The sequence below is a fragment of the Eulemur rufifrons genome, chromosome 19 (genome assembly GCF_041146395.1).
Source record: "Eulemur rufifrons isolate Redbay chromosome 19, OSU_ERuf_1, whole genome shotgun sequence".
In the NCBI taxonomy this organism is placed as follows: Eukaryota; Metazoa; Chordata; class Mammalia; order Primates; family Lemuridae; genus Eulemur; species Eulemur rufifrons.
Window position 1 is genome coordinate 40,291,416 of NC_091001.1, and position 25,426 is coordinate 40,316,841.

At 42.5% G+C, this 25,426-nt stretch overlaps 1 protein-coding gene and 1 pseudogene across 2 annotated transcripts in view; one reads left to right on the forward strand and one right to left on the reverse strand.

Moving 5' to 3' along the window:
- The window catches only part of TBC1D8 (TBC1 domain family member 8), a 119,121-nt gene that overhangs the window by 30,206 nt on the left and 63,489 nt on the right, over positions 1 to 25,426 (reverse strand). For both annotated transcript variants that reach the window (XM_069494423.1, XM_069494421.1), the window contains exons 3-5: positions 7,334 to 7,452; positions 3,590 to 3,818; positions 1,140 to 1,380 (exon numbers count right to left, since the gene is read on the reverse strand). In XM_069494423.1, the coding sequence (XP_069350524.1) occupies positions 1,140 to 1,380; positions 3,590 to 3,818; positions 7,334 to 7,452 (589 nt within the window). The remainder of the gene's footprint in view (positions 1 to 1,139; positions 1,381 to 3,589; positions 3,819 to 7,333; positions 7,453 to 25,426) is intronic.
- Positions 23,162 to 24,852, forward strand: LOC138399838 (zinc finger CCCH domain-containing protein 14-like; annotated as a pseudogene).

A 25,426-nucleotide genomic window follows, 5' to 3' on the forward strand; every position in this document is an offset into this window, starting at 1 on the left:
AATGAAATATTATTCAGCCTTAAAAAGAAAAGGAATTCTGACATGTGCTATGACATAGATGAGGACATTATACTAAGTGAATATGCCCGTTTCAAAAAGACAGATACTGTATGATTCCACTTATACGATGGACCTAGAATAGTCAAAATCATAGAGACAGAACGTAGAACGGTGGTTGCTAGGGTCTGGGGAGGAGGAATAGGGAGATAGTGTTTAATGGGTACAGAGTTTCGGTTCTGTAAGGCAAAAAGAATTCTGGAGATGGACAGTGATGATGGTTGCACAACTATATGAATGTACTTAATGCCACTGAACTGTGCATTTAAAAATGGTTAAAATGGTAAAGGTTATGTTATGTGTATTTTACCACAATAAAAAAAAAAATGTGTTTAATGACTGGTAGTGTTCAAATAGTAGTCGCTGATTCCGTAGCTACATGAAAACCATCTAGCCAGGTGAGCACTTTTATCTGCAACTTGTTTTTGAAAGATACCTTTGTAATAGTTCCGCTTTTCATTAGCGCTGCAGTTACCCAGTCATGAAACACAAACCCAGAAATCAAAGGCAAGTTCAAACACCATGGTCTGAACTGCCTTAAAGTGAAAAAAATTCAAACAACTTCCTCACAACCCATGTTTAGCATCAATTTGCTACAAATGAATAATAAAGAATATTGACTTACCCTCTTAGTAAGGCATAGTGCTGATGACAAAGTGGTACCAAAAATAAGTCCAGCTGTCCTGAAAACTTTTTCTATAACATCATTTAATATGAAAAGACAAAATGTCTTAATGTCCACTAGCCAAGCACAGTATTTAACAGATTTCTATCATGAAGCTACACACATTACATTTTGCAGAAGTATTTTTTTATGAAAATCAATTTTGAAATAATATCTGAAAAAGAGGTGAACAGGATCCAAAAATCAAAGATGACTGCATGAATGAAATGAGTAACAATCATTTCTAATGATTCTGTCTCCGTCAGCATTAACGACATAGGAAAATGTGGATTGCGCCACAATGGAAATTGAAACCTACTACCACGACGGCCGACAAAAATCACACATCCACGAAGGTGGAGCGCAGGCCTGGGAACCCTGTGCCCGGTGAGGGACGCCCTGGCGCCAAAGCTCTCACCTCTTGGTGATCTGGCTTGGCTCCTGCAGAGCTGGGTCCAGGTCAAAGACCTCATTATCCAGCAGCCTTCGGAGCGTCACGTCGGCCAACTGCTCCATGATTTTAAACACCTCGTCCAGGTTCAGAAACATGGAGAAGTCCCGCTCCTTATTCTGCGTGGTGATGCGGATGGTATCCGTCAGAAAGACATTGGACGTCCTTTCTAATTTCTGGATGTCAACCCAAGGGACTACAAGTTTAACTGCAAGAGAAAAAGGGCAAATACATCTGATGCCATAAAACTTGAGCCACACTTGAGTGTGCCAGCAAGAAACTGTGCACAGCTTTCCTTAGGCAGAAATGCAAACGCCTTTTAAACCAGAGCAGGAAAGAAGAGCATAGAACTGCTGACAGCCATTGATTCAAACCCAACCCATGTTCTAACAGTTTTCTGAAAAGATTTAAGTAAAACTTCCCAAGTTGCTGGCTACTGCACACTTCCAGGGATTACCACCCTGAAATACCAAGTTAATATCGTATAACTTTCTCAAAAATATTTAAACTTCAACAGTTATGCAAAAGTTTCTGACTCTACATAAATTCTGGTTTCAAAAACAGCATTCATGGCATAAACTGTGGGGAAAAAAGCGTAAAAGAGGATTATTCATGATCCCATTTACAGAAACGGACTTAATGTTTAAACTGTGTTAAATAGTGCTGTCAGAGTCTTGGGAGACAGAGTACAAGCAGTTTTTATGAAACTCTTTTTAAAGTAATACAATCTAAACAGTACATTTTAGAAACAAGTGTTCTGTTCTCAGAAATGTTTCTAACACAGCAGTAGCCAGTGGTGGCAATACAGACAGAGCTAACAAGAACAGAGAGTCTCACATCTGACTGGCTGGTTTCATCAAGGAGACATACACAACAACTTAAACTGAGAAATGTTACCCAATATTAGGAATCGTTTATTTTTTCCAAATCTTATCATCTTAACATAATTAGGTTTAGTGATAATCACCAATAAGTATCAGAAAATAATTCACTTTCCTTTTCAAATAAAGTAGGGGACAATTAAGTGTTATTTTCACTCTTTCTTTCCATTTATCTTACAATACTGTTTTCAGTGCTTTAATAATTTTAAAAGGCCACACTTTTACATTAAACTTGAGAATAAGCTTCTCCAGCTACTTCTAGTTGTTTTCACATAAAGTCTTTTACATACATACACACACACACACACATTTCACCTACAGCATCAACTTTCATTCATTAGGCATCTACTTTGTGAAGAGCCCTGCATTGAAGGAGCTTGTTCAAACAAGGAAAATAGACATGCAAATAAGTAAGTGACCACTGACTTGATGGGACCCAGCATAGAAATACAAATATGGGACAAATTATACAGGAACCAGGAAGGCTTCCTGGAGGTGACGAAACCTAAACTGAGTTTTGAAGGATGAACAGGAGTTTCTGAACAGGCTGAATATGGAGAAAGGAAGGAAACGCAGGTGTTCACACTAACAAGCCTTTCAGAAAGAAGGAAAACACGGATGGCCAAGGTTGTATCAGAGCACATTCCAAGGGTGGGGAAGGGCTGTGCAGATGGAGTGTACATCCTAGAGTATCAGAACTGAGGCTGATGAGCTGGAAAAGGAAGGAAACACCATGTGCCGGAAGCCAGCCAGAGCAGACATTCAAGAGAAGACCCACCACCACCAGTTCAACTAGAAACATAAATGCAGAAAGAAAAAAAGTATATGTATATACACACATATATATACATGTATACACACATACACACACATGCATCCATACCACCCAGCATGGCACTTAAAACAGTATTTGGCTCTGGAAGAAGTTTCAATGGAAATGACTTTTTAAACATTCAATACACAATTGACACTTGTGTCTTTCCTCTTTCACCTTGGAATCCCACTGCCTAACTCAGCTCCTGCCGCTGGATAAATGTGTGAGAGTTGAATCAGTGCATGAATCTCAAGTGGACCCAGACGAACTCCCCTTCTAGAAGCAACTGTGTATCCAGCCAATCTTCCAAGGGGCAGTCATGACCTTCAGAACTGGGAATTTTTTAAATGGCCTCCAGTGTTAAGAAGCAGGAATATGTTCTACTCTTTGAGAAATATTCCGCCATCAGTTAGGACACTGTTTTCAAAGCAACCTACGGTACTAAAAACCCTTTAGTGGCCACATGAAGTGAGTTACACAGAATTGTCTCTTAAGGCAGCAGGAAAAGTGAATTTTCCCCAAGCAAACCCCCTGGTAGCAGTGGCATACACAACTGATCAAGTGTCACCTGTCGCCATCTCTGCCATTTACTTAAATCTTTTGCTGTTTAACTCTTCACATTCATGACCTTTCCCGGGAGCAGCGCTAAGCATCCCAAGGGGTGGCTCTACCTGTGACGGGCCAATTGCTCCCAAGCAGACCCGGGCATGGGCCACACTTACGTTCCTTGCCCAGGAAGAAGGAGTAGAAGCAGAGGTGGTTGATGCTGAGGTACAGCCAGCCTTGGCGGGGCACCCTGCCCTTCCAACAGCAGCAGGAGTAGTAGGTGACCAGCTTCTCTGCCTCAGGGAAGTTGAATCTGGCCTCGAACTTCACCAGGGCTTCTCGGAATTTCTCGGGCTCCTCTTCCTGCTCGGCGAGCCTGCTGCTTGCCTCCTCGGCAATCAGAGCCTGATACACATGAAGAGGACAGTCCCTCGTTCAGTGAGCCGGGAAACAGGAAGGTGGAGGAGGACAGGACAGGAGCAGGAAGGACAGGCGAGCACTGGCCCTGAGCGGAATCTGCGCTGCTTCAACAACAGACACCCCGACGCTGACAGGGGCTCACCCATGTCACCTGTCTGTGCCCCAGGAAAGAAAGGAATGGAGTCGGGGTTGGAAAACCCAAGCACCAGTCTCTCACTGTGCCACTTACCAGCCACGAGGCTGCCTGTGAACTTGACTCCTAAGCCCCAGCTCTTGAACAAATTATTACTTTATAACTCCTCCCTTCAGGGATAAGAGGATCAAAGGACTGGCTCAGGTGTGTGAACTCACTGCATCAACCCTGAAGAATGACCCAAGTTTGAGTTAAATGTTAACCTTTTGGAAAAAACTCGTAAGAGTCTTCCTCATTAGGTTCAAAATGTTGGTATTTGATACTAACGGCTGCCTGCCTGTGGGACGCCTGGTCACTTCACTGTGCTTTCTGCAGTCTTCGATGGACAGCGGCCAAGGTTCCCAAGGTCATGAACACCTCCAAAGCACTCAGGTCTACAGGGAAACAGCATCTGAATGTACAATTGTTTTGCCAATAACAAGTAACAATTAGTGCCCTTCATAATCTGGGGTGATGGTAGAAGGGCCTAGAATTGAAGCTTGTGGCTTGTTTGCTCCTAAGGGGTGACAGCTCATTGCCAAGATCAGAATTCTGATTACCCATTTCTGGGAGCTCATTGGAAAATTCTTCACTGAAAATACCTTCCTGGTACAGCCACGTGAGCAGCTGTTTAAGGACTCCAGAGCCCCAGGCCTCATATGCACTATTCAATTTAAAAAATGTATTTATAATTCAACTTCTATCTACTCAGGAAGCTGAGGCAGGAGAATCAAAGCCCAGGAGTTTGAGGCTGTAGTGCACTGTGATTTCAACTGTGAATAGCCACTGCACTCCAGCCTGGGCAACACAGCAAGACCCTATCTCATTACAAAAATATGTGTATACATGTATATATATCTCTCTCTCTTTATAATTCTATCCTTCTATTTATTTTTATTAACATTTCCCTTATTTTTGTTTTGTAGGCTATGTCCTTTAAGACAAGGCTACTTTTAGGGGACTGCTACCAAACCCTGCATTATACAAGCTATTTTTGAAATTAAACCTTAACATTAAGATAACAATGTAATTTAAAATTATTTGTAAAAGAAATCTGAAGGCTGATGAAATTTCAAGTGATTTTCATTTTCTTTATTGTTTTTCTCTATTTTCCAAATTGTATTTAACAAGACATCATGAACTATTAAAGTTATGATTAAGAAAGATGAGTATTGTTTAAAAGCATAACTGATATATTGTAGAAGTTTGGTCCTCCCCTTGCTCTGGAAATGAGGTGAGAAGGGTTTTATAGAGGCTCTAGAGCAAACAGGCTCAGCTGCAGAACAGAATCTGATGGCTCCAGACGCAGCCATGATGTGGCCTTACAGACTCCTGCCTTGCAGGGACCACAGTATCTGGTTACAGGCACAGCTGGTAGCAAAGGGATTTTTAAGTTTCATAGAGTGGTCAAAGGTTCAGGGTATGAGTAGGAGAGTCCCAACCTCCAGGTCCTTCGGATTTGGCCAGAAGAAAAGGAGAACAAATAAATGCCGTGTGTGCTCCCAGGCTCAGGCCCCTGGCTCCCTGGCCCTGCCTCCTTGGGACTTTTTTCCAGGCATTTTAGCTTTGAAGTATCAGGGACCAGAATACATCACCCCAAAATATGCCACGTTAGCACAAAGATTATTCTGAGCCAAAGACAGCTGAGAAAAGGTAGATACCAAAAAGGCTCTCTGTCCTCCCTGACACCGCACACCTGCCTGCCTGTTTGCCTAAAAACAGGACATAATTTCCATTTGTGACAGTGTCTCCCCATCCTGTACCAGAAAGAGGACTTTGACTCTTAATCACCAGAGACAACACGAGACTCTTCCCAGTCCAGAGACACAAACAGAGGAATGTAGGTAACAAACCTGACTAACATAACCCCTAGCTTCCACGAGTTCCCCCCACATATTTACCCTCCACGGTTTGCCACCCCAAAAGCCTAAGCCCCTTGTCCTTTGCCTTCTCACTTCTCTAAAAACTTATCGTTCTTGCAGAGATACTATAAAAGCCCAAGCTCTTACCACCCCTTGGAGTTACTCATCACTGAGCTTCTGCCACACGTGTGTGCACTGCATGTGTTAAAATAAGCTCCGTTTTTCTTTTGTCAGTTTAATTTGCAGGGTCCCAGCCACAGAACCCTGGACAGTAGAGGAAAAGTTTTCCTCTTCTACAGAAATTTTCCTAAAACCCTTGTAGCAGAAGTTAATTTCCTCCTTCCAAGTTAAGAAGAGAAACACCTAAATCAAAGAACCACTATATGCAACATCAGAGCAAGAAAAGTGGGGTGAGTGTGGAAAATAAACTCAAAGGGGCATTTCTAAACCCCAATGTGATCTGACCCAGGGCATCGAGCCCCCATCAGTCAGACCAGGGTGACGGGGTGACCCGAGAGCTGGACGTGGCCCCCGCCATGGCGTGGGTGCCCCTCTGACCCCTCAGGCCGGGGATAACACCAACAAGACACCAGCCGCACTGCTGAGCTGACTGGACTTAGGAGGCCTTTTTCTTTCCACCTGATCCCACTAGTATGGCCTAACCCCCAGAGGAAAAGGGTGCTTCTGTTTTGCTCCTCTAAAATCAAAACTTCGCTTTGACAGCCTTTACTAAAAGCCATAGCACTTGAGGTGTTAGAAAGCCAAGCTTTTTGAAGAAAACAAACAAAATCGATGATCTGGGATGTTTTACCGTAGGGGAGAAAGCTGTACCACAGGCTAATGCATTAAAATATTTAATGAGAGAGTTAAATTTAGAGTAAGGAACCATCTCTCTCAGCCCAACCCTACTGTTCTTGCAGTGAGACCAGTTACATAAGACTGTAACTCACAGGAAGTAGCAACAGATACCTCTCAAAATATTCCTCTCTTGCCACCTCAAAACTTAATTGGCTCTAATGCCATTTAATTTACACATTTTTAAAACACCTCCTTTTAGCAGGAGGAAAGTGCCAGGTCCAACCAAATAGTGTGACATGATGTCACAGCTACAAAAAGTTGAGAATAACTGATTTAAGAAGTCAATGTGTTGCTCTACAAAACCATAAATCTTAACATTGTTTCTTCCCACCCTGGGACAAGAAAGGGCCTTCACTTATGTAAAGGGTAACAAAAACTAAGCTTGAGAATAAAGTCATTTTTTTAAAAAAATTCAGGCCTATTTTGCTGGATGGACTCTGCAAAGTTTGATAGGTGACAAATCAAACTCGTTTGGCTTTTTGTGTAATAAGCCAAAAAGTTCAGTTAGAGTAGGAAAAAATGTTAGTATGCTACAGTGTTCAAAATGTCATAAGGAAATTTTAAGAAAGATAGAAGACGGGGAGAAATGTTAAAATCAAGGGACCTACCTTTACTTTCCCTTTGACAAAACTGGCAATGTCGTCTTTATTATCAAAGACAGACAAGGTGTGGAGGAGATTTTGTTCCAGCCAATCCCAGTGCTGGTTTATTTCCTCTAAAGTTGCACCTGGATTAGAACAGAAAAAGATAATAGATTAAAAAAATGAAACAAAAGTAATTTCTAGGCGGGTGCGGTGGCTCACACCTGTAATCCTAGCACTCTCGGAGGCCGAGGCGGGAGGATCTCTTGAGCTCAGGAGTTCAAGACCAGCCTAAGCAAAAGGGAGACCCCGTCTCTACTAAAAATATAAAAAATTTGCCAGGCATGGTGGCACATGCCTAGAGTCCCAGCTACTTGGGAGGCTGAGGCAGGAGGATTGCTTGAGCCCAAGAGTTTGAGGTTGCCATGAGCTAGGCTGATGCCACAGCACTCTAGCCCAAGCAACAGAGTAAGACTGTCTTAAAAAAAAAAAAAAAAAAAAAAAAAAAGTAATTCACAGAATATGAACTCATTTGCAAAATATCACATGCCCCAATGTTTGTTATTAAAACATCTAGGTTCTCACACCCTGGGCCATAGTTTCACACCCTCCGTCAGAGCTCTGGTGTCCCTCGCCGCAGCTGAGACTTGCAAACATCAGTCCCACTGCCATGCAGATGGCCAGCTAACCAGGCAAGTTACCCTTGACACTCTTCCGTGACCAACCTACCCACCTTGCTAATGTGTGGAACACCGACCATCTCCACTCAATCGATAGGAAGGTTTTTAGTTATATAAGCCCTGGGTAGAAGACCAATTCAGAGCAGTCTCATAGTTCCTCCTGTGAGAACAAGGGTCCCTCCAGGGCTGCGGAAGCCCAAGTTCACAGAGGAAAGAACCTCTTGCAAAGGCTCTGCCAGCTGCTCCAGGGTGTTGCCACTCACAACCGGCATCATTGCAACACAACAAGCAACGGCCTAGGAAATTTACAGGTTTACAGATTTGTACTTCCTACGATTTACAACAATATCTCTTAAAAGCATATATAAAAAGAGGTCTTATAGTACATGTTAAAACAGAAACACAAAAGCATTAAATCACACGTAGTAAATTAATTTTTCAGTGACAATTTTTAAAAATCACCATACTGTTAAAGCATCAAGCAAGAAAGTAATCATTTTAGTTGTCTATGTGTCCTGTCCATTCTAGTCCTCTCCATTGGACGATGGCACTATGACACAGGGACTGTGCCCAGCTCCTAGCGAAGGGCCTGGCGCATAGCAGACGCCCAGTACGGTCCACTGGCTTGAAGCCAGCAAAGTCCTGGACAAGAAAAGGTACGTGAGTATCAGGCATGTCCAGTGCAGCCAAATTTCCAAAATGGGAAGCCGGAGATATTCGAACCTCAAAGAAATCAAGGGCTGCTACCAGACACACAACAGCGCACAGTAACCCAGCCAATGTGAGAGGCTTAACCAGGGTCACTTTCCAATTCCCCAGAAGCCAGTATGCATTTGGTTCAAAGTGAACGTCCTTTCTGTATGTCACCTGCAGCCTTCCTCTCCCCAGAGTATAAATTCATGTAAAGATCTTATCAATACCCCATGCGAGTGCCAGGGGACGCACTCTGGACTCATGGATTTGGGGTCCGAGAGTATGAAGAATGTCTATGTTAGGACTGTTGTGCTGAGTGGCCGTTTGGGAAGGAATAAAAAGAACTACCTAAGAGAATACTGCATAGAGAAAAATGAGAGTTAAAAACAACGGCACTTATTTCCCTTGTAGTCTCCCAATTTTTAGGCACAGCATTGCCCAAAGCAGTATCCTTCAGTGGCCACTAAAGCCACTCTTCTTGTCAGAGCTGGGCTGGTCCCAGGGCTCGCCCCAAGCACCACCTCCATTCACAGGCCAGGACTCCACGGTCCTGCACCAAGAGCACTGGGCCAGTGGCCCTGCCTGGCTGCCCCTCGGTCCCACCTCCCCTGCCCTGCTCTCCGTGGATCAGTAAGCCCAAGAAGCACCCCCCTGGGGTGTAGCACAAGCCACCTCTGGGGCGAGGGGTCATGATCCTCTTGCTCTCTACTCCCCTCGTCTGGGAGGGCTCCAGTGGTGTCAGGAAACCCCTGGCCCTTCAGGCTCCCCATCCCTCTTACAATAGGCAAAGTTCATTTTAGAACAGAATCAAACCAAGCAACGCCAACCTCCCTAGCATGACTCTCTTGAAGCTTCTGACCTTTCTCTACCTGAACTTGGGGCCCAGAGCACCTGCTTGGCTCCTCAGCTGGCTACAACCCCTTCCATGCTGACATGCTGACATGACTGAGGTCTACATCTAGTTCACCTGCCTCTGCCTCGGGTCTCCCTGTCCTGTTCGGGGGCCCCTAGGCAGCAGCTGTATGGGCATCAGCCACAAGAACCCCTAAATCTGGTGGGTCAGCAGAGCATCTTTGTATCGGGAGGGCAGCACATTACACCCCTAAGCAGGGTTCCACCAAAGCCAACAATCTTGCACAGGCACCTTGCGGGGGCCCAGGGCCCTGCTCTTCCCTGGTACTTCAAGGCCTTTGTCTTTCTAGGTCTTTATCCTTTATTATCCATTACAATAAACCAACTAGTCAGACCCCTAAAAAAATAAGTGAAGAATAAGTTAAAAGATAAAGGGAGTATCTTTATTGGCCTTCAGTCTTTTGCTCTATGTTATCGTGTACTTCCACATTCATTAAAAAAAAAAAAAAAAAAGAGTTGGAAGAAAGAGGACGAACAAGAGAGGGGAGAGCTCTCATCTTTGTGGTTCTAGTCTGTTCCAGGTATGATCCAAAGGAGGAAAGGGAGGCTCGAGTATTTGTCCAAGGTCATAGATTGAATGAAGGGCACACCAGGGCATGAAATCACTCTCTAACAACCTTGCAGAACGCTGGGGTCCTCCCACAGGAAGCTACCTTTTAAGTATCATTGACGTATTGACGTAATCTTCAGGTCCAGTTCTTGCTATGGCTGGACACTGAAAGAGTTACTTTGTGCTTGCACTTAGAGTGAGCTCTCCCTCCCTGCAAGCTCATCTTTCTGAATGAATGATGTGATAGGTTTTCGTTTACCCTGTTATTAAAGCTCACAGGGGACGGGGTGCAGTGGCTCATGCCTATAATCCCAGCACTTTGGGAGGCTGAAGTGGGAGGATGGCTTGAGCCCAGGAGTTCAAGACCAGCCTGGACAATGTCACAGAATCCTGTTTCTACAAAAAATAAGAAAAATCAGCCAGGCGTGATGGCAAGTGTCTGTAGTCCCAGGTGCTGGGGAGGCTAAGGTGGGAGAATCGCTTGAGCCTAGGCGTTCAAGGCTGCAGTGAACTATGGTTACACCACTGCATTCCAGCCTGGATGACAGAGCGAGAGCTTGTCTCTAAAAATATATGTAAGTAATAATAATTATAAAAAGCTCACAGAGACTAACATAGTTAACTGTTAACAGCTAACCACATGTGTCCTCCTCAACTTATAACTTTAGATAACATGAAAAAAATTATAATTAAGCCTCAATATATCACTTAAATTAAGACTTTAAATGAAGTCATGAAACAACTAGACTTTTATTCTTTAAAAAGTTCTATCTACTGGGAAGAGCTTATAATAGGGAAAGATAATTAAAAAAAAATACCTTAAAAAGAAAATGAACCACAACATATAAAATCTATCACTGAGTCGCAGTCAGGTTTCATTACAATCTACCCTGCTCCTTAATATAAAGTATAATTGTGTGCCTCTCCCAGCAGACACAATCGATATGATGAAACTTTTCCACCCTACCGTCTTCTATTTCCTAGAAAAGTTGCCAAACGGCAGGGAAATTTTCCAAACTATAATTTCCTCTGCAGGGAAGTCTTATGATGGGCTTCACAAATACCATAAATCAATGCAAGCTGACTGCATATCCGTGACCGCAAAGAACTAAAAAGGAAAAGTCCCTCAATCTATGTCACCCACCACAGTTCTAAAACCACACTACAGCAATGTTTTTCAAATTACGTGAAGCGGTCCATCTGAAAATAGCTGTTTTCAAATAAATAATGAAGTAGAATAGAAAATAGAATATGTGCCATCTTGTAAGGATAGCTACTGATTTGTGAAATATTTGTTAGAGTTATGCACGGACAAATATATTTCTGTCTGTAGGTCACGGTTAAAAGAAGTTTGAAAGCCACTGCATTACAGACACACAAGTGGTAAGAGGGGTAAAGAAGATAAAATAGGAAAGTGAGACTGTGTCATCACTGAAAAGGGAGGATAATAAATAAACTAACCCAATACTACAGCAGTGTTCCCACCGCTGCTGCTGCTGCAGGCATTCCAAAACCAAGGCAGAAGAGAGCAACTGCTATGGCCTGAATTTATTCTCCCCAAAATTCATCTGTTGAAGCCCTATCTACCAATGTGACTGTATCTGGAGACAGGACTTTTAAGGAGGTAATTAAGGTTAAATGAGGTCATTAGGGTGGGGCCCCAACTCAAGGTCCCTATAAGAGGAAGAAACACCAGCGATCTGTATGCACAGAAAAAAAGCCACATGAGGTCACAGTGAGAAAGTAGCCAACTACAAGCCAAGGGGAGAGGCCCCACCAGAGAAACCAACCCCACTAGCACCTTGATCTTGGACTTCTCCCAGCCTCCAGAATTAGGACAAATAAATGATTGTTGTTTAAGCCACTCAATCTGTGATTTTTTTTTTTTATGGCAGCACTAGCAAACTAATACAGCAGTCTAAAACCAAAATTTGCAAGAATATTATGTATTGTCATCGAAGTCCAATTAGCAAAATTATACCACCCTGTGTGATTAAGGTCCCTAATTTTGCAAAAAAAAAAAAACTTTCCCATTTTCTAAGAAAATTCAAGTCTAGTGGATCTTAACCTTTACCCACATAAGAAGTCAAAAATGAGATTTATGAATGCCCAGGCGAAACTAAATTTCAGTATTGGAACCCTCAAGTAAGACCACAAAACGAACAATACTGATGAGTTAGAAATAACCGACTCTGACTCCGCATTCTAAGAAAGAACAACTGAAGATGGGTAACAGAGGACACTTTCTAGATGCCTAGCGCATGGCAGGCATTTTGTTAAGTATACTATACACTTAACATCATTTATCTTCATAAAAATGTTACAGGGTACATGTTAGTATTTTACATTTATCTAGGTAAGAAAAGTAAAGTAAAGAAAAGAGCCAACCCCAAAGCCAGTGCCTCCGACTCAGGGCCGCCTCTGCCTGTGACCTCAGCCGCTGGGGGCTCCCCATCCAGGGTGAGTCACATTTAAACTCACACACACTATTTATTCTCTTAGGTTTTCCCCAGAGGTGTTTTCAGGAAATAAAACAAGCATCTCATTGTCTATGTCTACAGTTTCTGCACGAACAAACACTGCCACAAATAACTTTATCCAAGCAACTATTTCTGCATAATAAATATTCAACTGAATTAAGTGCCTTCTCTGGCTACCAAAGTCCTAATTTACAATGAAATGGACATTCTATGTGCATAGATCTGTTCCTTTGAAATGGTAAAACATTTCTCCACTGGCCAAACACTAATAATCTACTGTGCCAATGCCTGGATTGAAAAGCCATACAGACTAGAAAAAGGACCAGTTAAAACATAACTGTCATGGCTGTGTCATTCCTAAATTTCACTCAAAACTCATTCTAGGCAGGGTAGCTCAGGAGCAAAGAATTCAAGTAAAAATTAGAAATGAAGGAGGAAAAGGGCTGGAACAAAAAAGGCTTTGAAGCCGGGCGCGGTGGCTCACGCCTGTAATCCTAGCACTCTGGGAGGCCGAGGCGGGTGGATCGCTCAAGGTCAGGAGTTCGAGACCAGCCTGAGCAAGAGTAAGACCCCGTCTCTACTAAAAAAACAGAAAGAAATTATCTGGCCAACTAAAATACATATAGAAAAAAATTAGCCGGGCATTGTGGCGCATGCCTGTAGTCCCAGCTACTCGGGAGGCTGAGGCAGTAGGATTGCTTAAGCCCAGGAGTTTGAGGTTGCTGTGAGCTAGGCTGATGCCATGGCACTCACTCTAGCCCGGGCAACAAAGCGAGAATCTGTTAAAAAAAAAAAAAAAGGCTTTGATTTTCAGAAACCTCACATTCTTAAAATGGATACTGTAACATCTATAAGTCTAAATCCCATCATCATGACTTAAAAGGACTTTTTCATACAGAGTTTATGAAAATAAATTTAAATGCTCTTCTTTTTTTTTTTTTTAGACAGAGTCTCACTTTGCTGCCCGGGCTAGAGTGAGTGCCATGGCGTCAGCCTAGCTCACAGCAACCTCAAACTCCTGGGCTCCAGCGATCCTACTGCCTCAGCCTCCCGAGTAGCTGGGACTACAGGCACGCACCACCATGCCCGGCTAATTTTTTCTATATATATTTTAGTTGTCCATATAATTTCTTTCTATTTTTAGTAGAGACAGGGTCTCGCTCTTGCTCAGGCTGGTCTCGAACTCCTGACCTTGAGCGATCCACCTGCCTCGGCCTCCCAGAGTGCTAGGATTACAGGCGTGAGCCACCGCGCCCGGCCTAAATGCTCCTCTTTACATAATTTCCTTGCCCCTTTTATGCCTTCAAATGAAATTAATGAGTCCCTAAAAGTACTTACAATAAGAGCAAAACAGACAAACTCAATCTCTGGGACACTGAAAGTAAACAGATTTTTAATTTATAATTGAAATAATCATATTCTTATATTAGTACCATTAGGCATATTTCTCAGAAACAAAAGCAGGAACAAAAGTAAACATGCAGAAAATATTGATCTATAATCAAATGAAAAATCAATTAGTAGAAACAGAACCAGAAATGACAGACAGTGGAGTCAGTGGACAAAGACGTAATACAGCTACTGCAAACACACTCCGTCTGCTGAAAAGGTAGCGGAAGGCACGAGCCTGGTAACAAGACAAATGGAAAACACAGAAAAAGACCCAAATCAAAATTTTAGGGATGAAAAATAAGGTATCTAAAGTGAGAAGTACACTGGATGAAATTAAAAGTAGATTACAAATAGCAGGAAAAAAGATTAGGGAACTTGATGACAAAATGATAGAAACTAAAATGAAAAATCACAGGAAAAAAGGATTAATAACAACCAGAAAAAAGAACGGTGCATCAGGGAGCTCTGAGACAACAAGCAGCTGCCTAAAATACGTGACTGGAGTCTCAGGGGACAAAAGGACGGGGGAGAGAACAGAAAGAAAATTTGGGAAAAATAACGGCTGAAATTTTTCAAGTATAATGAAAACTATAAATATGTAGACCTAAGAATCTCAATAAACCAGAAGCAAAAAAGGCATAAAGAAAATCACACTAATGAATATCATCATCAAATTGGTAAAATCCAGTGATAAAGAGAAAAAACACGTAATACATGGGAACAAAGATAAGAATTATAGCAAACTTCTTATCAGAAACAATGCAGGCCAGAATGTATGGAACAACAGCTTTAAAACACTACAAGAGAAAAACCCAATTTACAAGTACTTGAAGAAAACAGGTGAAATTCCTCTATAATTTGGGAATGAGAAAACCTTTCTATCACTCAAAAGCAGAAACTATCAAAGAAATTAGTTCTAAATCCCACTACACTTAAAAACAAAAAACCAAAAGCCAAAAAAACTATGCATGATAAAACACACCAAAGGCAAAGCCACCAAAATATAAATGACAAGCTGGAAAAAATATTTTAAATTTCATACATCAGATAAAAGGCTAATATTCCTTAAGTAAAGAAAAGGCCTAAAAATTGAAGGAGAAGAAGAAAAACCACTCAATAGGAAACTAGGCAAATAATGGGAACAAAGAGTTTCTGAAAATAGCCCGTAAGGTGGAAACTCCCCATAAGAAAAGGAATGCAAATTAAAACTATACCTGCAGACCCGTCTTTCCTATCAAGTTGGCAAAAGTCCAATAGTTTTGCCATATATCTGATGACAATCTGTGGAAAAGCAGGTACTTTCACACACTGCTGATGGGAATTTTTAAAAAGGGTACAACCACAATAGAGGAAGGTAAATTTGGCAATATCTAACAAAACTTCGTATTTAATTTACCCTGATCCAGCCATCCCACTTCTAGGAATCTATGCCAAAGATACGGCAATAAAAGTACAGAATGACTTATGTACAAGGATATTTATTGGGGCATTATTTGTCATGGCAAAAGTTGAAAACATTCCAAATGGGCATCAGTATCAACTATGAACAGACTATGGTACTTTTACACAATGAAAGACTACAATAAAGAAGATGATCATATCTCTGTCCCAATAATGGAATGATTTCCAGGACATGTTGATATGTGAAAAAGACAAGGCATAGAACAGAATATTCACAACTTTTATGAAAAAAGGAGGAGGGAATACTGATATGTACTGTGTATTTGTTTAGTATTTGTAAAGCAGAACAGTGGAAGGCTAAAGCCAGAAAAAGAAAGAGTTCTCTACGGCAGAGAGAAGGAACAGAAGGAGCAGTGATGGTTTCTCCACAAATACTTTACAGATTTGACAGGTTTGATTTAGGAATCAGGAAAAGTATTTTATGTTTTTTTTAAATTAGGTTAAATCAATACAAGGAAAAAATAAATTCTTAACAAAAAATGGATAAACTTAACTACTTATCGGGTTATTAAAAGAATTATAGTGGCTCATGCCTAGAATCCCAGCACTTTAGAAGGCTCAGGCAGGAGGATCACTTGAACCTAGAAGTTTAAGGCCAGCCTGAGCAACATAGTGACATTCTGTCTCTATAAAAATTTTTCAAAAATTAGCCAGACATGGTGACACCTGCCTGTAGTCCCAGCTACTCAGCAGGCTGAGGTAGAGGGATCACTTGAGCCCAGGAGTTCAAGGTTACTGTGAGCTATAATCAGTTACTACACTCCAGCCTGGGTGACCCTATCTCTATAAAATAATTACTGAAATAATTACACAGAGAAAATAACTAAAGTGTTTTGATTATACATACCTATAGCCATAGCTTGGGGATTCGGTTCCAGACCACCAAAATAAAGTGAATAATACAATAAAGCAAGTCACACATTTTGGTTTCCCGGTGGGTATAAAAGTTACATTTATACTATACTGCAGTCCAGTGTAAACGTTATAATGAAAGCTCCACCTCCTCTCTCCTGCTGTTTCTGTGGTCTCTGACCTCTGACCGCGTATTTGTAAGGTGTGGGAGACACAGCTGGTGGCCGTGGCAGGAAAGTGCTTGCTGGCTGGCAGAGGGTTTATGGCTTCAGTTCTTACCCCAAGAGCATCTTGCTGAATCTAAACAACCATCTGACTGTTAAAGTAATGAATCCTCCTCTCTTCTGTAAGGTTGACCTACAGCTGTGACAATGTACTGGCCTTGAAGGCATCTTGTTCCAAACAGACTATGGGAAGGGAAAAAGGTTCTCCCTTGAGGAGTAGTGGGTAGACTCAATCACAGAATGAAAAAGCTCAAGAATTGCTTTCATAGATTGTTATGGGGAAAGTTGGGAATCAGGTACAGACATGCCTCGGAGACACTGCAGGTTTGGTTCCACACCAGCACAATAAAGCAAGTAACAGAATAAAGCAAGTCACAATTTTTTTTTTGGTTTCCCACTACATATATAAAAGTTATGTTTATACTCTAGTCTATTATATGTACAATAGCAGTATGTCTAAAAAATGTGTATACCTTAATTAGAGAAGACTATACTTAATTGCTACAAAATGCTAGTGATCATATGAACCTTCAGTTGAGTCGTAATCTTCTTGCTGGTGGAGGGTCTCTGCCTCGATGTCGATGGCTGCTGACTAATCAGGGTGGTGGTTGCTGAAGGTTGAAGTGGCTGTGGCAATTTCTTAAAGACAAACAGTGAAGTTTGCTGCATCGACTGACTCTTCCTTTCATGAAAAACTTCTCTGTAGCATGCGATGCTGTTTGATAGCATTTTACTCCAGTAGAACTTCTTTTAATATTAGAGTCAACTCTCTCAAACTCTGCTGATGCTTTATCAACTAAATTTATGGAACATTCCAAATCCTTTGTTGTCCTTTCAACAATGTTTACAGCATCTTCACCAGGAGATTCCATCTCAAGAAACTACCTTTTTTGCTCATCCATAAGAAGCAACCATCATTCAAGTCTGATCACGAGACTGCAGCAATTCAGGCTTCAATACAGCACCTGGCTTCAAGTCTCCAGTTGATCAGCCTGTCCTTTGAAGCCAGGCATTGACTTCTACTAACTATGATCCTAGGTGGCATCTTCTAATAGAAGGCTCTTTCGTCTACATTGAAAATCTGTTTTATGGTAGAGCCACCATAAAACACTAGCTAGATCTTCTGGATAACTTGTTGCAGCTTTTCCATTAGCACTTGCTGCTTCACTTTGCACTTTTATAGATGCAGCCAGCTTCTTTCCTTAAACCTCATGAACCAAGTTCTGCTGGTTTCAAGCTTTTCTTCTGCAGCTTCCTCACCTCTCTCAGCCTTCACAGGATTGAAGAGCATTACAGTCTTGCCCTGGATTAGGTTTTGGCTTAAGGCAGCAGCCCCCAACTGCTAGAGTGCCGTGGCGTCAGCCTAGCTCACAGCAACCTCAAACTCCTGGGCAATCCTCCTGCCTCAGCCTCCTGAGTAGCTGGGACTACAGAAACGCACCACCACACTCGGCTAATTTTTTTATTTTTAATAGAGACAGGGTCTCACTCTTGCTCAGGCTGGTCTCGAACTCCTGACCTTATGCAATCCTCCTGCCTCGGCCTCCCGGAGTGCTGGATTATAGGCGTGAGCCACCATGCCCACTGGCTGTTTCATTTTCTTATCATTTGTGTGTTCACTGGAATAACACTTTTAATTTCCTTCAAGAACTTTTTATTTACAACTTGACTAGCTGGTACAAGAGGCCTAGCTTTCTGCCTATCTCAGCTTTCAATATGCCTTTCTCACTGAGCTTCACCATTTCTAGTTTTTGATGTAAAGTGAGAGACATGTGACTTGTCCTTTCACTCGAACACTTACAGGCCATGGCAGTGTTATTAATTGGACTAATTTCAATATTTTTGTGTATCAGGGAATAGGGAGGCCCAAGGAGAGGGAGAGAGATGGGGGAACCGCCAGTCAGTGGAGCAGGCAGAACACACATGACATTTATCAATTAAGTTCACAGTCTTATAGAGGTATGGTTTGTGTCACCCCAAAATAATTACAATATTAACATCAAAGATCACTGATCACAGATCACCCTAACAGATATAATAATAATGAAAAAGTTTGAAATATTGCAAAAATTACCAAAATCTGACACAGAGGCACCAAGTGAGCAAAAACTGTTGGAAAAAAGGCGCTGATAGACTTGCTTGATGAAGGGTTGCCACAAAACTTCAATTTGCTTAAAAAAAAAAAAAAAAAGGGCAACATCCAGGAGGCATAATAAAGCAAAACACAATAAAACTAGGTATACCTGTAGTTAAATATATCCTAAGGCCAAATGGAGCTGCCAAAATTCAAATTTCATTTAAGTATTCTTGCTAACAGCTATATATAGAAATGATATGTATATATGTGAGTGTACAACTAGATTTATACACAATTATGTGAATATTATTAGAAATCAAGATTTTCAGTATAAGAGGAAAACAAATATAAAATCAAATTTACCTAGCACTCTGGAGGCCAAGGTGGGAGGATCACTTGAGGTCAGGAGTTCAAGACCAGCCTGAGCAAGAGCAAGACCCTATCTCTACTAAAAATATAAAAAATTAGCCGGGCATGGTGGCATGTACCTATAGTCCCAGCTACTTGGGAGGCTGAGGCAGGAAGATCACTTGAGCCCAGGAGTTTGAGGTTGCTGTGAGCTAGGCTGACGCCACAGCACTCTAGCCTGGGCAACAGAGTCAGACTCTGTCTCAAAAAAAAAAAAATCAACTTTAAGTTATAACTATGTAGTTTTACAGCTGAATTGGAAAAGTTAAGTATGAACTCATGATTGATTTTTCTTTATCATCACATATACTTCTTAGGTTCACACTCACTTGAAAAGCCTTAGCAGCAATGACAACCCACTAACGATGAGCACCGCTGTAACCCAGACTGAAGTCTCTAAGTACCATTCCCCATTAAAAGGAGCCAGGGCTACCCGGAAGAATGGCTGATTCCAGCTAAGTGGTGGGAAATGTACAAAATGAACATTTAACAGCTTTTTGGCCAGAAAGCAAAGAAACACTCAAAGATGAATGGCTAAAAGCCACAAAAGTCATAGGAATCAGCTGTAATGGGCAGAAGATGGTACCATCTATGTATTAAAAAAAAAAAAAAAAAAAGGCCCAGCAATTAACTGAAACACACCAAATATATTTTTTAAAACTCTTGGCTTACAGTGTTCACTGTACAATTCTTTCAACATTTATGAAAATTTTCATAATGAAATGCTAGGAGTAGGGAATCTTGACTTTAAAATCATATTAAAAAGGGAGGGAAGGAGAGATAGAGAGAAAAAAAAGTTAAAACAAAAAATAATTCACTTGTCATCACTGCCAATAACCAGGGCGCCAACTCCTTGCCAAACGATAGGCAATTAAAAGGCAAAAGGAGTATTTTGCCCACCGTTTCTGAATGTGTTATGTCTCAGAGTCACCCCCTAGTCCCCTCATCGATGAGGCACAGTTCTTCTTTACAAACTCAAGCTGACAGTTCTGAAAGGACTTATCAAATTAGAAAAATCACCATTTCACAATCCGCAGAGAAAAAGTGAATTCGGGCAAGGATCGTAACGGGCTTTTGAGGAGGAAGATGCAACAGCAGCTGCTGTCCCGTGAACTCACTGACCAATCTCAGCATCACTAAGAGCGCCACACCCAGACCACACGAATAAAATGCATGGAACCTCCCAGTAAGCATTCTTCCTAAAGACAGTTCAACTTACATTTAATGAAACCTTGTAAGTAACTTCTAGCTTCCAGGAAACATGAAGGAAGAGTCCTGAGTTACATGAAGCTCTGAGGGAACAGACAGACAAGTGGGGCAAGGGGGATATTCCACATAATCACACTGGCCCAACTTCAACGGCATGAAATAAAGCAGGGGTCGTCGGGGAGGTGTGGAGGGTGGAGGCTTTCTTCCCAAAAGAGACTTAAGAGACACAACCGAATGTGGTGTGTGGTTTGAGCTGAATGTGGATCACAACCACCCAGATTACATAGGATTCAGGATTCCTACAAGAACAGGAGGCCAGCAAATGGGCCGAACACAGGGACACCAAGGAATCACGGTTAACTTCCTCAGCCTAATAAGGGCACTGCAGTGACATAAGACTGGCCATATTTCTCAGAGATGTTTAGTAAAATGTGTAGGGGTTTAGTAAAATGTCTAAGATTTGCTTTAGAATACCTCAGTGGAGCAAAAGGGCCTAGAGAGGAAGAGAGAAGGCAGGATGGGCCAGACCTCCATCCTGATGCATGTGCGTGCTGAGCCTGCTGGTCTCACTGTGCTCTCCCTCCCTACTTTAGGGTATGTTTAAAAATCTTGACAACAACAACAACAAAAAATAATATAAAGGAAAAACCCCTCAGCAAAAAAGGCATAAATTATAGATAACTAACCCCCACCAAGAGGAACATAAAATCAGAAATAGGATGACTTCCAGCCCCAGACAATTGAGATGCATAAGGTTCTAATATACATTAGAGAAATGCAACAGAGAAGTGAGCCCTCTGGGCCCATGGAATCCCAAGGGCCAAGAGTATGAAGACCCACCCACCGGGGTTGGAGAGTCCTGGTACATCTATTCTCATTCTCTATGTTGTTTTTAGATCCTTAAGGAATCATTTAATAAAAAGTCATTTACAAAAATTATCTTCTTTTGAAATCCATATGCCTCAGCCAATGTCTCTTCATCTACCAAAAATGAAACCCCCAGATGGGCTCCTTGCTTAAACAATTTCCACTCCATGCAGAAGTTAGGCCGCCCATTCATTCTGCAACCTGTAAGATACTAGAGGAAAGTTAGGTTCCACAATTTTTTATTTTTTATAGAGACAGGGGTCTTGCTATGCTGCCCAGGCTTGTCTCAAACTCCTGGCCTTAAGTGATCCTCCTGCTTCCACCTCCCAAAGCGGTGGGATTACAAGCATGAGCCTTTTCACCCGGCCTGATTCCAGGTTTCAAAAAAAATTTTTAACATCACTTTTGACCTCAAAATTTACCAGATCTAAAAGTTAGAGTCAGCATGTACCTGCTTTTTAAACAACTATCCACAACATCCCTAATGGAAGAATGTTCACCTTTAATGAGCAATCATTTGAGCATAAGCAAAATTACTTTATTTAAAACAGAAAGAGCCAGGTGATAGTCACTCCGTAACAGAAATGAAACCGTAGCTGCAGCACCCCTCATCTGTTTCCGATGGTGAGCCCCACGTGGAAAATTCCAGCCTGTGTTATTCTAAGGAAATGTGGTACAACCAAAAACAAGTGTGACAACTCACACTGCTAGACCTCAGAGTGTGCACCCAGAGAAAGTTCTAGCTCTCCTCCTGCTGGGTTGCCTCCCAGGCTTTCCTTGAAGCACTCAGTGAGTTCTGTTCTTAAAAAAACGATCTGGTTGGCACTTCCTCCACTCCCCTGCTACCAAGTTCACAAAGATGCTAATCGGATCCACCCTGGAACATTTCCTCCCTCAATACAATTCTCACTCCAAAAACAAAGCAAACAGTGATGCAGAGCACAAGATACTCAGATGCCAGCCACGTCAAGGGCAGGGCAGAGACTGTGCGTCAGAAAGAACACTCCGAAAGAATACTCCATCAGAGCCTACGCCCGACCCCCGCGTGGCAGCCCTCACGCCTGACGTGGCCCTGGCAAACCCCTAAGCTCCCTAGGCCTTGCTTCCCTCCCCAAAGTCAGATAATTACACCTCCTGATATGCTGTTGGAAGCAAAGTATCTTTTAAACAGGAATCCTGTGATTCTCAGTGTTTTAGAACACACACCACGTTTCAATTAGCAAAAATATCACAGCTTCCTTTAATGACCTTTGATGTTTCAAAAGGACTTTTTTTTCGTTTTCTAAGCCTAAACTATTAACTGAGCTTTTTCAAACTACACACATACCCCCTCCCAAGATGTGGCCCTGCCCCTGTCCCCCTTGTGTGGACCCCTACTCTGCTTGCACCTGCCCGTCTGATACCCACGTAGGCGGGGACCCTCCCCTGCTACAACATGGCACCTTCCTTTCTCCTGGTTTCCTGCTCTCCCTTCATTGCATTCAAGATCGTGGGACACACCTGACCAGCAACATGAAAACTCTGCACTTATGCTGCCACCAAATACTTGGTCAGTCTGCAGTCCAAACTCGAATGTGCAAAGACCTAAGTGCTATTAAAAGGCCATCTGGGGGCCGGGCGCGGTGGCTCACGCCTGTAATCCTAGCACTCTGGGAGGCCGAGGTGGGCGGATCGTTTGAGCTCAGGAGTTCGAGACCAGCCTGAGCAAGAGCGAGACCCCACCTCTACTAAAAATAGAAAGAAATTATATGGACAGCTAAAAATATATATAGAAAAAATTAGCCGGGCATGGTGGCGCATGCCTGTAGTCCCAGCTACTCGGGAGGCTGAGGCAGGAGGATCGCTTGAGCTCAGGAGTTTGAGGTTGCCGTGAGCTAGGCTGACGCCACGGCACTCACTCTAGCCTGGGCAACAGAGTGAGACTCTGTCTCAAAAAAAAAAAAAAAAAAAAAGGCCATCTGGGGCGGCAGAGGCCGGGCTGCGGGTTAGCAGGCCCCGGCAGGCTCTGAGTAAATGGAGCGCCACACTGTGCCGAGCCTGCCGCAGAACCATGGAGATCGGCACCGAGATCAGCCGCAAGATCCGGAGTCCCATTAAGGGGAAGTTGCAAGAATTAGGGGCTTACGTTGGCTTCATGGTGTATTAGATAAACTTCGCTCTGTGACAACTGAACCCTCTAGTCTAAAGTCTTCTGACACTAACATCTTTGATAGCAACGTGCCTTCAAACAAGAGCAGTTTCAGTCGGGGAGATGAGAGAAGGCATGAAGCTGCAGTGCCACCCCTTGCCATTTCTAACACTAGACCTGAAAAAAGAAATTCCAGAGTTTCTGCAAGTTCACAGGAGCAGAAAACCACTAACGTCAGACAGGCTTATGATGATGGAGCTGCAACCCGACCAATGTCCACAGTGAAACCTTTGAGGGAACCAGCACCCTCTGAAGACGTGATTGATATTAAGCCAGAACCAGATCATCTCATTGATGAAGACCTCAATTTTGTGCAGGAGAATCCCTTATCCCTCAGAAAAAACCTACAGTGACACTTACATATGGTTCTTCTCGCCCTTCTATTGAAATTTATCGACCACCTGCAAGTGGAAATGCAGCCAGTGGTGTTCATTTAAACAGAATGCAACTTCAACAGCAGCAAAACAGTATTCATGCTGCCAAGCAACCTGACATACAAAACAGCCGGGTGTATGAAACAGGACATTTGTGTGAACCAGAAGTGCTTAATAGCTTAGAAGAGACTTATAGCCCCTTCTTTAGAAACAACTCAGAAAAAATGAGTATCGAGGACGAAAACTTTCGAAAGATAAAGTTGCCTGTGGTAAGTTCAGTCGTTAAAGTAAAAAAATTTAATCGTGATGGAGAAGAGGAGGAAGATGATGATTATGGGTCCCAAACAGGAGGCCCAGCAGCATGTCTGTGCCAGCAAAGCCTGAAAGGAGACCTTCTCTTCTAACTTCTAAATAAGCTAACAACAATCTAACTTTGAAGGCTATATCTGAAGCTCAACAATCTGTAACAAAAACAACTAAGTATTCTACAGTCCCACAGATACAGACACTGCCAGTTGCTCCCAGAACTCGAACTTCTCAGGAAGAACTGCTAGCAGAAGTGGTCCAGGGACAAAGCAGGACCCCCAGAATAAGTTCCCCCATTAAAGAAAAGGAAGCAAAAGGAGACAATACAGAAAAAAGTCAAGGAACTCAACAGAGGCAGTTATTATCCCCGACTGCAAATTGACTAATGGTAGAAACTCTGCAGATCAGTCAAGCTGAGACGAGTGAACTGAGTGTGGCGCAGAAACCAGGAAAGCTTTTGGAGCGCTGCAAGTACTGGGCTGCTTGTAAAAATGGGGATGCGTGTGCTTACCATCATCCCATCTCCCCTTGCCAAGCCTTCCCCACTTGTAAACTGCCTGAAAAATGTTTGTTCACCCAAATTGTAAATATGATGCAAAGTGTACTAAACCAGATTGTCCTTTTACTCATATGAGTAGAAGAATTCCAGTACTGCCTCCAAAACCAGCAGTTGCAACAGCAACACCACTTTCTAGTAGTCAGCTCTGCCGTTACTTCCCAGCATGTAAGAAAATGGAATGTCCCTTCTATCATCCAAAACACTGTAGGTTTAACACTCAGTGTACAAGACCGGACTGCACGTTTTACCATCCCACCATTACTATACCACCACGACACGCCTTGAAATGGATTTGACCTCAAACCAGCGAATGACACCCAGTCCTGCCAGGCAGATCATGCAGTTTGGAAGTTTCCATCTACTGATGAAAGATATTCTACAGAACTTGTCAAATCTTTGAAACTTCGAATATATTGCTTTCATAATATGAAAAAAATAAATAAATAAAAGGCCATCTGTGCAAAGGTTTGACAAGTTCCTCCTAAAGCTACCCCAGCCATGCTCTCGGGAGGACCCCAGGCTGGCTTCCTCGAAGTGTGGCAATTAGGAAGTCCTCTTTCAGTAACCAGCAAAGACTGTCCACTTCATGCCTCAATTAATCTACAGGAAAAGGAGTTAAATTAATTTCATAATCAATTCAATTCCTGGGATGGTTTAGGTAGATAATTCAAAGTACCGCAGTTGTTGCCTGTGTGTTTTCTGCTTCCTGAAAACTGGGCAAGGACCACAATTCACTCAATCCTCAGGGCCCGGTGTCTCAATAAGCAGGGGCAGCATTAAGAACCACCCACCAAGAGGAGCACGAAATAGCCACATCTCAAAGAGGAATGTGGATGGCTAACTCGCAGCGTGGCGTGGCCTGGACGTCCCAAGTGCAGGACAGGGCCA